This window comes from Ovis aries, chromosome 5 (genome assembly GCF_016772045.2).
Source record: "Ovis aries strain OAR_USU_Benz2616 breed Rambouillet chromosome 5, ARS-UI_Ramb_v3.0, whole genome shotgun sequence".
Taxonomy (NCBI): domain Eukaryota; kingdom Metazoa; phylum Chordata; class Mammalia; order Artiodactyla; family Bovidae; genus Ovis; species Ovis aries.
This window is the reverse complement of record NC_056058.1, coordinates 10792781-10807223: the sequence shown is the minus strand read 5'-3', so window position 1 is coordinate 10807223 and position 14443 is coordinate 10792781. Positions and strand designations below refer to the sequence as shown.

Below are 14443 nucleotides of genomic sequence, written 5' to 3'. Positions count from 1 at the left end.
ACAGCATCAAGGCAGATCTCCCCCCTCCGAGTTGCCAGGCACTGCCTGTATGCATAAAGGTGAGGTGGGGGTGGCGCAGGCAGGCAGCATTGGCTCTAATTAATGAAGGGAGGGAAAGGGCTGCTCCCTCTGGAGCTTGAGTGGGGTAGAGAACGGGGGACCCCTTGGGTCCAAACCAGCTGTGCAAAGGGACAGTCGGGGGCTTCTCTCCCGGGCGCCTCCTTGCCCTGACTCTTGGCCAGGGCTGTTCACTCATGGGCTGCTCACCCCCAGGGCACTTCAGGCGGTGTTTGGAGACTGGTTTTTGGTTGTCACAACTGGGGTGCTGCTGGCATCTAGTGGGAGAAGGCCAGAGATGCTGCCCAGCACCCTGCAGTCTGCAGGGCCTCACCACAGCAGCAGCCATTCTTTCTCTCCTGGCCTCCCTGGGCTGCTCAGGAAGGGAGTGGGAGAGAAGGTGTCCATAGGGCTAGAGGGGCAGCTGCTTGCCTGGTGAGCGTGGGGCACTTTCTTGACCCATCCCTACCCTTTCTGTCTCCCGCAGAATCCGGACAATCAGATAGTTCAAACCAGCAAGGAGATGCGGACATCAAACCACTGCCCAACGGTCAGTGCCCCCTGCCCTCCTGCCTGAACCCAGCCTCCCTGGCCTGCTGTGTCCACCACAGCGTCCAACCTGTACCCTTCTCTGCCCTCCCGGGCCAGGGTGGGCCTGCCCCTGCCAACCGCTTCACTCAGCTGTCCCTTGACTGAACAGAGGCTGCTGTTCCGTAGGGGAGGGCACTCATGGGGGCATACCCCACATCCATGGAGATCTAAGGGCCTCTGAGGGCCAGCCTGGAGCTGGGACATGGGTCATGGGATGGAACAAGCTGAGGGTGGGGAGGGATCGGGAGAGACAGGCAGACAGCCCCTCCTGGCTGTGCCTCGACTTGCTCACCTGCCCTTTTCCCTCCTCAGGGCACTTAAGTTTCCAGGACTGTTTTGTGACTTCCGGGGTCTGGAATGTGACGGAGCTGGTGAGAGTATCACAGAGTGAGTCCTTCCTTCTTCTGGGCCAGGGTTGGGTCCGCAGGGATGAGGGTGAGGAGGTGGGACTTGGACCCCATGGAGTCCCCCACTGATGGGGTCTCAGGTCGGGGGGGAGGCAGGCAGACTTCCTGGGACATGCTTGGCCTCATTGGCACCGGGCTGGGTGGGATGGAGGCATTGGAGAGCCCCACCTCTGACCTCCACTGCTATGGAGGAAAAAAAAAATCATAACCAAGGAATCTTCCCAACAAGCTTCAGCCAGGAGGAGGTTTCCTCAGCAGCCTTCACAGTGAACTCACCCCAGGGCTTCCGGGGAGCTGCTCCCAGCAACGAAACAGGCACCCATGCTTTCCAGACCTCATCCCACTCTCCCTTCTTCCCAGCTCCTGTTGCAACAGCATCAGGGCCCAACTTCTCGCTGGCAGACCTGGAGAGTCCCAGCTACTACAATATCAACCAGGTGACCCTGGGGCGGCGGTCCATCACCTCCCCTCCCTCCACCAGGTGAGTCCCACGCCCCGGCCTCCCTCAGCCCCGAGACGCCTCAGGTGCTCTGGGCAGCATACTTCAGCACACCATCCTCTGTGGAGGGCGCTGGCTCCAGAGCCAGGGCCTGCTCTGCTGCCCACCCCCTGAGCTTTGCGCTGGCCTCAGGGACACAAGCTCAAGCCAGGCCATGGCTCTGCCAGGAAGGTGCTCCCTGTGGGGACTGGGGAAGGCCTCTCTCCTGGGGGTGTGACCTTTGAACCCAGACAAAGAGGGGCTGGTACAGGCCTGGGGTGGGTGCTCCAGGCAGAGAGAGCAGCCTCCATCCCAACTGAGGCTGGGCAGGCCAGCAGGACTATCCCACAGTGGGCTTCACAGGCCAGAGGGGTCAAGGAACAGATGTTGGGGACATGTGTTCTAGAAAGACTTCTAGAAGCAGTGTTCGTGGGCAGGACAGTCAGTTCGAGGCTCTCCCACCAGGCTGGAGGGTAGGAGGGCCTGAGCCAGGTGGGGGATCGGCCTAAGAGGAAGGAGTGGAGTTGAGAGCCATTTGGGAGGTAGGCACAGTGGACCCCGGTCAGGCTCAGTCATGCAGGACAGAGTGTGATCCTGTCCTTTTAAAAAAAAAAAAAGCATTTTGGTTCATTGTGAGGTTCAAGTATTCGTTTTGATATGTTAGAATATTACATTAAAATGTTGTGATATTTCCATAGTTAATCAAATTTTAATATAAAATAACATAGTATCACAATGACTGAGTTTCCCGTCAGCCCCTGGTGTTTTGCCGCTGGCCAGCGCCTCACTCACCTCTGGCCGTGGCAGCTGATGGGAAGTAGAAGGTGGCTGAGGAGGCAGCTGAGGGCTTGGCCTGCTTCTTGGGCTTGAGTAGCTGGGTAGATGACAGTGGATGGTCTTGTGGGCTGAGAAGGGGCTCTCAGTCTGACCTGGGCAGAGGGCACACAGCGAGTGCCCTGAGATGCTGCTGACAGCGAGAGCCCGCTCGCCACACGGAGGGCCATCAGTGCAGGCTTCCCGGGTCCGGGTCCCAGTCCAGCCACTCACCTGAGGCCCACCTGACCCCTCTCCTCCTTCCCCAGCACCACCAAGCGCCCCAAGTCCATCGATGACAGTGAGATGGAGAGCCCTGTCGACGACGTCTTCTATCCTGGCACAGGCCGCTCCCCGGCAGCTGGCAGCAGCCAGTCCAGTGGTTGGCCCAACGATGTGGATGCAGGTATGGGCGCCGCCGCAAGGCCCAACCTGGAGTGCAGGCGGCGTGCAGCCTCGTCTCCCCCTCAGTTTCCCTGGCAAGCCTCCCGTGGCGCTTCCTGCTGCCGGTGGCACTGCCTGTCCTCCCCCAGCCCGCTCTTCCAGAGGGCACAGGCCTGGAGAGCAGAGGCGAGCGGGCAGGTTGTCACGCGTGGGCAGTAGGGCCCACCGGTGTGGCAGAAGGAAAGCCCCGGCCCTGAGCCTCTGGTGCCCTGCAAGTGGGGCATGGCTTCCTCTTCAGAGCCTGCTCATCTTCCTCCTCCTCTTGGTGTTTCTTCAGGGAGGTTACCCCCCCTCTACCGTCTTCATGGTTTAAGGCAGTTTCTCAGACTGGGCGTTCTAGAACATTCCAGGGCCACAGCATTGTCTGCGGTGGGGCCGTTTTGCACCCTGTGGGGTATTGGAGTGGCAGCCCTGGCCTCTGCCCACTAGATGCCAGTAGCAAACCTCCTCACTAGGTATGATGGCCAGGAAGGTCTCCGGACATGGCTGTGTCCTGGTGGGGGCAGAATCTTCCTGAGTTGAGAACCGCTGGTCTAAGGAGGGGCCCAGCTTCACAGAGAGGAGCAGAGCCTAGTAGCGAGTGAGCAGAATTGTTGCCAGGCCTCTCAATCCTCTCACCAGCCGCTTCCTGGTGAGAGGAGGGGCTCACCTGGGGGGCTCTCCTGTTTTGACAGGAGGTGTGGGCACGCCTGGAGAGCTCAAGTAGAATAGAGGGAGAGAGAGGGGTGTGTGTGTGTGTGTGTGTGTGTGTGTGTGTGTGTGGTGCACAGGCATGTGCCAGGAGGCTGCCTGCAGAATGCTTCTGCCTGACATGCTGTTGGTGCAGCCTGTGTGTAGCTTCCAGGTTCGGGGGTCTTGGGGCCAGCTAGCGCAGATCTCTGTATGGGATGTGTCCGTTGTGGTTCAGCCTGGGGATGGAGGCCTTGCTCTGTGGCGCAGGAAGATGAGGGCTGACCTGATAGTCTTTTCCTTGGTATCTTCCAGATGTTGCCACGCCAGGAAGGGCCAAGCAAATGGGCAGGGGCCAGGGCTGGGGGAAAGGCGAGGCCGAAGGGCAGGGAGGAGCCTCCTCTCCCCTGCTGCCCTAGATGCAGCCTCTGGCCTTCGCTGTCTGCACCCTGGGAGGAGGAGGCCTCAGCTCCAGGCCCCGGGCTGAGCCCCTCCCCGGGCGCCCTCGTGGCCAGCAGGCACCTAAGACAGCAGGGCACAGACGTGGCCCTGGGGGAGCCTCTGGAGGGGCAGAGACAAGGGGTGGAGAGGCCCTGAAGAATCCCCAGCTGAAGTGAAGTCTTTCCTCAGGGACTGGTGTGCCTGGAGGGCCGTGTCCACTGCTGGCTCCTGAGGCGTGGGCCCCCCGGGTCGCTCCACCCAGACTTGGCTCCCGGGAGCCTCCCCTCCCCAGCTCCGGCTCCCTTTTTCCTGGCTGTCTGCTGCCGAGCCTGCCATTTCCGCTCCTGCCAGCAGTCCCTCCACGCATGGCCCCACGTCCTCCTGTGGCGCCCCCGGCTCCCTCGCTTTTCCCCTCTTTTCTTCCATACTCACCCCCTCCTCCCAGCAACACTGCGTTGTTTCCCTGTTCTGGGACAAATCGCCAATTAAGCAGCCCAGCTGCAGGACTGGGAACAGCTGGGGAGGTGCTGTGCGGCCAGGGGGACAGCTGTGCGCAGCTGGTGGGGGCGCTTCCACCCCCCGCATCGTGCCAGCTATCAGGTGGCACACAGCTGCTGCCAGATAACACCTCTGCTGGCAGCTAGGAGTGCGCCCTTCCCCCGCCTCTCCCCTCTGTGGTTAAGACAGCTCTTATTTCTCTCTTCTGCAGCACCCCCATCCCGCCCCCAGTACACACACCCCACCCAAACTGATTCGATTCTTGTTCTGAAGATGGCAGATCTGGAGATCTGCCCTGACTGCACCTTATCCTCCCAGGACAGGAGACTGGTTCCCCTGGGGGCCCTGGCCTGGGGGCCCTGCTTTGTCTTAGCATGTTGGATGTCGAGCCCACTGGGCGCAGATATGGGCTTGGTTGGCATCCTCAGGCTCTTAGAGACGAGCTCAAATGGGGCGCTCTCTGTATCCCTGTCTCTTGCCAAATGCCACCTCCCTCTCTGGTCCTGGGAGTAGAGCAAAGCCCAGGAATGACCCACCCTGACAGTCCGACCTCTGGGTGCCTGACCAAGGGCATCCTTTCCTGGCTCCCTCACCCCCAGCTTCCACCTAGGCCCTCCAGCCTCCTCCCTGCTCCCTTGTCAGATTTTGTTTCTCCACCGTGGTCCGAAGGGCCCATGGGTGTGCTTTCCCTTCCCGTAAGGAGCCCTGGCTTCTTCCTGGCAGAATGGGACCTGTAGCCCAGGACCCCATGGAGTAGACCCCAGCCTGCCCCTCCTCAGGCACCTCCTCACTCTTTTCTTTTTTTCCTTTGGCTAAGATCTCAGTTTCCCCAGTGGAAGCACAGAGGGGAGCCCCAGGGAAGTTCCTGGCCCCTGACTCTGAAGCTGCTCCCCAGGGCTCCTCCCGCACACCTTCCCTGCCCTCTGGCCCTGCCTCTGTGCTTTGATTCTGTGCACCCTGGAGCTCTAATCTGTTTGTTGGGGGGCAGGATGGCCCCGTTTGCTCACGCCCTGCCCAGCGCACCGAAGGGGCTGATTTCCCTCACCTGTCAGCAGCGGGTGGTCTGCAGGCAGGGCCTGAGAAACAGGGCCTCAATCAGGCAGAGGAGGCTGGGGAGCCCTGAAGGAAAGGGGGCAGCCAGGAGGGGGCTGAGGAGAGAAGGAGTGAGTTGCTGGCTTCCTGCCTCCCCCGCTCCCTCCCTGGCCCAGCTAAACCTGCCCCGTGTTGCTGATTCCTCCCCTCAGGCCCGGCTTCCCTAAAGAAGTCAGGAAAGCTGGACTTCTGCAGTGCCCTCTCCTCTCAGGGCAGCTCCCCGCGCATGGCTTTCACTCACCACCCGCTGCCTGTGCTTGCTGGAGTCAGACCAGGTGAGAAACGGAGGGCCCGGAGGGGGGCAGCGGGGGTGGCACAGGAGCCCTGCCTGAGGGGTAGCTGGCCAGGCAACCCTGAGTGACAGCCCCAGCTCTCTGAACTGGCCGTGGTATGGCAGTGGGTGGGCGTGGGGACGGGCCCTCCCTCCACAGCAGCAGGCTGGCCCTTGGGCCTTCTCACCGTGTTCCCCCACACTCTCCCACTTGCCTCTCACACCCCATGTGCCGGGGTGCACGCCTGCTTGTGCCCTGTGTGTGCACGTGAGGATGTGTTTGCTTATGTTCGTGCAAGGGTGCTGTGTGCACTCATTCGATGTACATGTGTTCGTGTGTTTGCGCGGACGTGTGCGCATGTGTGCTGTGCGCGCGCGTGACGTGTGCACACGTGTGTGCTGTGTGGCACAGGCCTATCCTGAGGCCTTGGGCCCGCTCTTCCCAGCTCTCCTTGCCTCCCGCCAGCTGTGGATGCGAGAGCACAGGCTTCTGCATCTGCCCTCCTTCCAGTTCCTCTCTCTCAGCGCCCCAAAGTGCCCAGGGTCTGTTTTCCCTGGCACCAGCCCAGGTTACTCCGAGGGACCCTCACAAGGGCCCAAGCTCCCTGCTCAAGGCCTCCCTGCTCTTTTCCAGAAGTGAAGGACTAGGCCAAGGGGAAAGGAAAGGAGCCGCCCGGCAGCCTGCCGGGGGGACTCTCTGCTCCACTTTGGCAGAGAGAGAGCTTGAGGGGAGGGTGCCGCCAGGTTCTGCAGGGGATGGAACCAGGTGGGGAACTGTGGGAGCCTCTTCCCTCTTAAGAGAGGCCTGGACTCTTTCTGAACACTGCCCTGTGTCTGCCCACCACCTCCCAGGCTCTTGCGTAGGACACGGAGAACACGGAGGGTTACCCTCCTGGCTTCCTCCTCAGGGCCTCCTGGCTGGGAGCCAGCAGAGGGGCAGGGCGTGGTGGCCGTGGGGTGGGGGTGGGGAGCCCAGGCCCTCTGCACAGGCAGGGGAGGGCGGCAGGCCCCTGCTCAACTCAGCTTTTATGAACTCCAGAGAGAAGCCAAGTTTCTTTAGGCCCCTAATGAAACCGAGAGCAAGAGCGAGCTGATTGGAAACAGACAGGATAGGGAGGACTTGGCTGGGGAAGGACTGGGGCCTGCTCCGGGGTGGGAGCCGTGCGTCCGAAGCAGTGTGTATGAGCCGTGGGGCCCGAGCACAGAAGAATGTGACCTGGGGAGCCGCAGCGAGGTGCACACCCAGCCTCATGCAGGACGTGTGTGTGCTCCGTGGAGGCCCCTCTCACGCTGGCACGGGGCCAGGTGTTTGTCCGGAGCCCCACCGAATGGTCTGCCTGCTCCCCAAAGCTCCCACCCAGGCCCTGCGCCAGGGAGAGGTGTGTGAGGCACTGACCTTGACGCACAGTGTCAGGGAGCACCTGAAATTTGAGTCACCAAAATTTATAAATAATATTAAACGCAATGTTCTAAAAATTAAAACAATTGCAAAAAGTCCACGATGAGCGAATATCAGTACTTTAAATAAAAGGACTGACCTTGTAATTGCATGACCCTGCCTCACCTCACGGGGCTTCCCAGGTGGCACTAGCGGTAAAGAACCCACCTGCCAATGCAGGATGTAAGAGATGTGGGTTCAGTCCCTGGGTTGGGAAGATCCTGAGGAGGAGGACTTGGCAACCCAGTCCAGTATTCTTGCCTGGAGAATCCCATGGACAGAGGAGCCTGGTGGGTTACAGTCCATGGGGTTGCAGAGATTCAGACACAGCTGAGCGACTGAGCACGCACACACTTCTCACCTCACCCTAACTCTGGCCCTGATTCCAATCAAGCTTTATAGAGAAGCAGCTGGTCTCTGGGCCGTCCCTAGTTTTGCCAGTTCAACTTTTTAAAATATTGCATTCAAATGTAATTTACTTTGATTTTGCTGAGTGTTTTTGGCGCCGTCTTACACACTTTCACACTAGCAGTCAGCGCCTCACTCTCCCCACCCTGGTCCCTGCCCTGTTCTCTGGATCCAAAGGGCTCTGGCCCGCAGGGCTCCTCGTCTTCAGTGTCCCTCTCCACGGCCTGCTGGGCCCCTGACGCTGCCCTTTCCTTCCTGCCGCGTGCACGCAGGGAGCCCCCGGGCCACGGCGTCAGCGCTGCACTTCCCCTCCACATCCATCATCCAGCAGTCGAGCCCGTACTTCACGCACCCGACCATCCGCTACCACCACCACCACGGGCAGGACTCGCTGAAGGAGTTCGTGCAGTTCGTGTGCTCGGACGGCTCGGGCCAGGCCACCGGACAGGTGAGTCCAGAGGACCCCACAAGCCCCTCCAGCTCGCCGTCGCGCCTGTCTGTCTGTCTCAGGGCTCACGGGGAGAGGGCCCCAAAGCTGGGAGCCCACCTGGGGCTGGAGCAGCCAAGGGCTGGGACTACCGAGCACCTCAGTCTTCTGGGCCCGGGGGCAGGGCTCCACGTGCCCGCCCGGGGCCTCTGCGTCCCGGTCCGGAGAGGACGGGGCAGTGTCTGGGCCCGCCTTGCTTGGGCCCTTTAGCCTCCTCTGGTCTTTCCCCGTGGCAGGAGTGGACCAGTGATCTGTCCAATCCAGGCCCAGACCCCTCAGCTCCTGACCCCCCTCTTAAACCTCAAGGGTGCAAGGATTCGATAGGTTCTTGACCAAGGATTCCCGCTGCTGACACCTGGGACTGTTCATTCTCTGTGCTGTGGGAATGTCCTGTGTGCTCTGGGGCACTGAGCAGCATGCCTGGCCCCCACTCACTTGATGCCAGCGACAGCGCCCTCTGTCCAGCTGTGTGGGTTGTGACTGTCTCCAGATTCAGTGTGCTTGGAGGCACCTTCCTCGTCCCCAGTGAGAAGCCCTTGGGAGAGGGCAGACTTCCTTCCGCAGGCTGTGTCACGAGACTCCTGTTGGCGGGCCTCTTAATGAGGGGCTCTCAGGTCAGTCATGGTTCTGGAATAAAGTCTTTCTGCTTCTCAGCCTGGGAGAGAGATGGCTCCCCGTGGAGCTCTGAGGCCTACTGCCCTTCTCCATCAGCAAGCCCTAGAGCAGAGACACAGATCCACTGAGCAGAGAACTATCCCCGACGGCAGTGAGCCAACCGTGACCAGTCAGTGGGACAGTGCTCCTTTTGTAGTTCCTGGGAGACTGTTCCAGGTTGGGGCGTGGTGATCTCTAGACCTCTGGGAATGTTCTGGAACTCCAGCAGCATACTGTGCTATAAGAAGGCCCAGTTGCTTTTCTCCAGTTGGTCCAGCTTGGAACTGCACCGTGAGAGGTCAGGTGTGGCAGACACTCAAAGTGCCCTGGCAGGGAAAGGCATCCGGAACCCTGTGCCAGAAGCCGCCCCAGGAGAGGGGCCACGGCCCTCAGCTGCTCAGCCTGATGCTGCCACAGGGTGCTTGCGTAGTGCTGGCGTCTTGATGTGGGGCAGGGCTGCGGCTTGGCCCCCTTGATCTTGCTGTCCAGGGCAGAGAGCAGTCTTCTTCGCTCCCTCCTGCTCTTCTCCACTTTTCCGCTTTTCTCATCTTTTTTTCCCCTCTGCCCTGCGAGGGTTTCTTTTGCTGACTCTATAGCTCCTTGGCACATGCAGAGTTTTGCCCACCTCTCTGGACAAGCTCTGTCCACTTGTAGGGGCATTGAGGGAAAAGTGGACACAATTCACAACAGCTCCCGTGCTTCCTTCAGAGATGCCAGCAGAGTCTACAGGAGCTGGCAGCCTGTATCCCAGCCCCAGGGGTCCTGGGTTCTGGAATCTGGATCAGAGGGGCTAGGAATCTTACTGTTCCTGCTTCTCAACTGTGGGGGCAGCTGGGGTTTCAATTGAAATGTGACCCACCTGGGGAACCGACTTAGCCCAGAGAACCAAAGCTGACCCACAGGACCCTCAAGGGTGTGGGTCAGTCCATCCCTGGGCATCCTGACAGCCCCTTGACTTGAGCGCTCAAGATCAAGGGCTCAGGAAGGCCATGGCCGTCCAGTGGCTATGACTCTGCGCTTTCATGGCCAAGGGCCTGGGTTCAGCCCCTGGTCAAGGAACTAAGATCCTGCAAGCCATGTGGCATGGCAGACAAAGAAAAGATCAAGGGCCCCTTGGCCTCGAAAGTTCTCTTCTCAAGGCAGGTGCTTGCTCTGAGTAGACAAAAAGCTATTTATTGACAGGGGAGCAAACTGTCCCTCTGGTTAAAGAGAAAGTCTAGTTTGGCTGGAGAGCAGTCTCTGTAGATTTCCTTGGTGGCCTGTTGTGCCCGAGAGTTGGGTGTGGGGTGGAAGTCTGCAGTGAGCCTGCTCCTTGGGGCCTGGTTTCTGAGAGGAGACTAGGGATAGCACTGTGGTGTGGAGGAGGAGCCAGAGGCCCTGGGCTCTGCAGCTGACCTGGTGGCGGGGGGTGGGGGGGGGTGTCGGGTACTGGACTGTGCTTGCACCACAGCCACTCCAGAGTAGCAGTTCTTAATCTTAGCGTGTGTGAGAGTGACTTGAAGGTGGCACACAGGTGGCTGGGCCTCATCTAAGTTCGACTCAGCAGCTCTGGTGTGGGGTGTAGAATCTGCATTTCTCCTCAAGTTCCCAGGTGATGCTGCTGCTTCTGGTCAGGGGACCCACTTCAAGAACCACTGATGTAGAGACTAGAGGAGTAAACTATAACCTCCTGAGAATCTGAAGTTATGAACCATCTTTGCAGAAAATTACATGCATACAAAATTTTACAGTGTGCAGAATGGTTCCCAGGTACCTCTTAGACCCCAGTGTAAGTCCCTGACTGAGAAAATCAGGTCAGTAAAGACCAAGGCCAAGTGGAGATCCACTTAGGGCAGGGGTCCCCAACCTCTGGGCTATGAACCAGTACCTCCTATCAGATCAGCAGTGGCATTAGGTTAGAAATAAAGTGCACAATAAATGTAATGCACTTGAATCATCCAGAAACCATTCCCTTCTCCCGCTGGTCCGTGGACAAATTGTCTCCCACGAATCCAATCCCTGGTTCCAAAAAGGTTGGGAACTGCGATTAGAAGACACACAAAGGGCAGAAAGAGGGTGCCCAGGCAGCTGTATTTCGGGCATAGAGAAGAGACCGCCAAGTGAGCACGATAGAGAAGATCCAGGGGCTGATGGGAGGCGATGGCTCTGAGAGGCGGAAAGCCTGGTTCCAGCTCAGCCTCGCTCTCCAGTTGCAGAGTGACCAGGCCCACATCATCATCTGTCAGATGAAAGGGAGGTGCTATCCCAGCTTCTGGTTTACTTCTAAGCTCTTAACCCACAAGGTCTTAAGGCACCACAAAGTCCCAAGATCTTGAGATTTTTAAAACTTCAACTCGTACCCCAACCAGAGCGGAGACAGCCTAGCCTGGTTGGGACTTGCTTCTAGAATCTGAATGTTGTAAATCAGCAGCTTTCCATGTCTGGCCGTATCGGGCTAGGATTTGTTTTATCAGATGAGATTAGTGATTCAGATCCTCCTGGGGGGAGACAGGCTCTTGAGGAAGCAGAGGCCACCCTGCGGGAGCAGTGGCTGCCCAGAAAGCTGCTGTGTCCAGGCCGCCCCCGGAGCCCAAGCTCAGGACAGCCTGGAGAGGAGTAAGGCTGTGATTGGTTGGGACCATTCTACTTCCTGTCCTGATGGAAGAGCAAGATAGGAACCAAATAGGCTGTGGAAATGAGGGAAGGCAGTTGCCACTTCTGTGTCGGCATTACCCTGCAGAGCTGACGGCATGCTCTTGCTTGGAACCAACAGCCTGACCGGGGAGACAATGTTTTACATCAGATGTCATCGTAGCTATGGAAGGTTTTGGGGCACTGGGGTGTCTGAACTCCTTTGGATTTGGGAAGAGGGTTGATAAGTCTGTGGGTCCATGGAATCAGACAGACATGGCCATGAACTTCAGGCCTTTCCCATTGCAGCGTGGCTAGAACACTTAACCATGAGGAGCCTCAGTTTCCTCTGTTGCTAACGGGGGAGAGTGGCGCTTCCCTTCTCCTAAGGATTCGGCACCATTAGCCTGTGGACCACTGGGCCTTGGTCCTGGGGGTGGCCCTCTGTGTTATAGGGTGGGTGTCAAGCAGCATCCTCAGCCTCCACACCCTCAAGTTGTATCAACCAGGATGTCTCCAGACACTCAGTACCCCTGGGGGACAGGCAGAAACAAGAGCCAGTGCCTTAGAGGTGGTTGGAGGATTGGACAGCCTGAGTGAGGTGCCTGGTTCAGTGACAGGTGCCAAGCTGAAGAGCACTCTCTGCAGAGGGGAGGCCCCTTGGAGTCTCAGGTTCATGGTCCAGGTGAAATCAGTCAGGATCGAAGGACGACAGAGCTGGAGACAGAGTCGGGCTGGATTCTGCAGGGTTTGCTAGCAGGAGGAAGAGCTTATGAACCTCCCATGGTCTTAAACCTGGGGGTGCTGGGAGGACCAAGGTTGAGCCATAGGAGAGAGGCCAGTTTAGGAGGAAGAGTTCTGGCCTGGCCCCTGTGAGCCCAGGCTGCAGGTGGTCATAGAGAGCACTGCCTGGGGCAGCAGGATGTACAAGGTCCAGGGAAGCTGTGTCGGCCGGGAGCCAGGGACCTCTGCCCCTCTCTGTGGGGCCGGCATGCCCTGAACCCCAGAGGCTGATGAACACAAGGCCGCACGTGGGGCCTGGAGGAGGAAACTCAAGTTTAAGGCATAAGAGGGAGTAATGGACAATTCGTGGCTCTGGTAGCTGGTCCCGGCTTCTGGGGGAACTGGGGCTGCCAGCAATGGGATTTCCTCTTGGGCTGCTCTGTAGCAGATGGGCTAGCACCCACTGTCCTCAGGCACATGCCCTGGCTTCCCCCCGAGGCCATGACACGGGGCACACGCTGGTGGGCCCGTGGTCCTTCGTTGGGTCAGCTGATCCTGCCCCAGGAGCCCACCCAGGGGAGGCATGTATGTGTTTTGGGGGCACACAGGGAGTAAGCTGGTGCATCTTTGCTACCATAGGAGAACGTCTTCAGAGCGTGACAGTTCAGAGCGCAGCTGCTTGTATAGTTAAATGGCAAGTTTTGGAACCTAAAACCTGTTCCCTAAGAAATAACAAACCACCCGTCGGACATCCCCCTTCCTCCCTCCCACCACTTCGAAAGAGGACTTGGAAAAAAAAAAAAAGAGAAACATCTGAGAGACCAAAGAGAGGCCTCACGCCCTCACCGAGCCCGCGACCTGGAGGAGAGCCCCACCCCGCATCTTCCCCGCCCTGGAGGAGAGCCCCACCCCGCGTCTTCCCCGCCCTGGAGGAGAGCCCCACCCCGCGTCTTCCCCGGGAGCGCTACCGGCTCTCAGGAGCGAGCTGGCGAGTCCGCGCAGGGGAGCGTGTGTCTGTGTGTGATGTGCCTTCATGCGTCACTCTATTTATGTTGTTCGCAGCCCAACGGTAGCGGCCAGGGCAAAGTCCCGGGGTCATTTTTGCTACCACCGCCGCCTCCAGTGGCCAGACCTGTGCCCCTTCCTATGCCTGATTCCAAATCCACCAGCACTGCCCCAGATGGCGCCGCCTTGACTCCTCCGTCACCTTGTAAGTGGACGATGAAACCGAAACCACAACGCCCAGCGTCCCCAGCCCATCCAAACAGTCTCCACTGCAAAAAGAAGAGCCCCCTCTCTCACTGCCAAAGCCCCCCAACCCAGAGTGCCTCCCACCCAGATGAGGACAGAGCTGAGCCCCCCGACCCTGGCCTCCGGGGCCTTAGTTGCACCAGCCAGCACCCCACGAGCCCCCCTGCCCGCCCACTGCTCCCAGCTGGGGCCCCTGGCCCAGGCCCCTCCGGGGGGCGGGAGAGGGGGCACAGTGGGGGCACCCAGGCCAGGGGTGCTGGCCCGGGTGGGCGGGGGGAGGGGAGGCACAGCCATGCCATCTTCATGCCTAACTGCTGTTTTTTTCATTTTTCGTTTTTTCGTTTTTTGATTTTTTGTTGTTTCGTTGTGCCCTCCCCCCACACCAAGAAAATTGAATGTGACCACAAGGCGACGCCACCATCCCCTTTTTGCCTTGCCCCCTCACCTTCATTCTGGGCCCCTCAGGCCTCTAAAGTTGCAGCAGGCCAGCCCCTGATCCCCTCCCCCCAGCCTTCAGTCTCACATTTGGTTTCTCGTTGTTCCTCTTTTTTTTTTACCCTCCCTCCCATCCCTCCCCTTTCCCTCAATTTCTTCCCAGGTCGGATGTTCCAAGGACAAGGAAGGGCTCTGGACCTTGGCTTACTTCATCTCTTTCTCTCTCTCTCTCTTTTTTTTTAAACCGATGACAAATTTTGTCAAAGGGAAGAGAAAAATCTGAGTTGAGAGGCCCCAGCTAGACCCGACGACGCATGAAGGACAGGAGAGGCGGAGGGTGGGCGGTGTGCCGTCTGGGGGACTGTGGGCGGGGGTGGGCAGCGCTCTGGGGGCTGGCGGGCTGTGGGCCAGGACGCGGGGATGGCGGCGGAAGGGGCGGCCCATCTCACGACTCTTCTCGGCCTCGCGCGCTCTGCCTCACCTCCTTTTTCATGGTTTGAGTTCTTTTCCCCTCTTCATCCTCTTCATGTCACCTTCTCATCTGCATTTGCCACAAGACACGAAGTCATGGTCATTGGAGGTGGGCAGGGTGGGAGGGGGTCCAGGCTGCAGGGTGGCTGGGTGCCACTTATGGACAGAATCTGGTGAGCACGGGGTCCCTGGGGTGTATCCTGTG

At 59.1% G+C, this 14443-nt stretch overlaps 1 protein-coding gene across 8 annotated transcripts in view; it reads left to right on the top strand.

The window, feature by feature from the left end:
- The window catches only part of NFIX (nuclear factor I X), a 98100-nt gene that overhangs the window by 74048 nt on the left and 9609 nt on the right, over window positions 1-14443 (top strand). For 4 of the 8 annotated variants that reach the window (XM_027969535.2, XM_027969536.3, XM_060415392.1 and 1 more), the window contains exons 3-9: window positions 545-607; window positions 961-1035; window positions 1416-1536; window positions 2616-2752; window positions 5643-5765; window positions 7880-8055; window positions 13144-13291. In XM_027969535.2, the coding sequence (XP_027825336.1) occupies window positions 545-607; window positions 961-1035; window positions 1416-1536; window positions 2616-2752; window positions 5643-5765; window positions 7880-8055; window positions 13144-13291 (843 nt within the window). Of the gene's footprint in view, window positions 1-544; window positions 608-960; window positions 1036-1415; window positions 1537-2615; window positions 2753-5642; window positions 5766-7879; window positions 8056-13143; window positions 13292-14443 lie in introns of those variants that run through there. The other 4 variants (XM_060415393.1, XM_060415394.1, XM_060415395.1 and 1 more) reach the window with 4 other exon arrangements.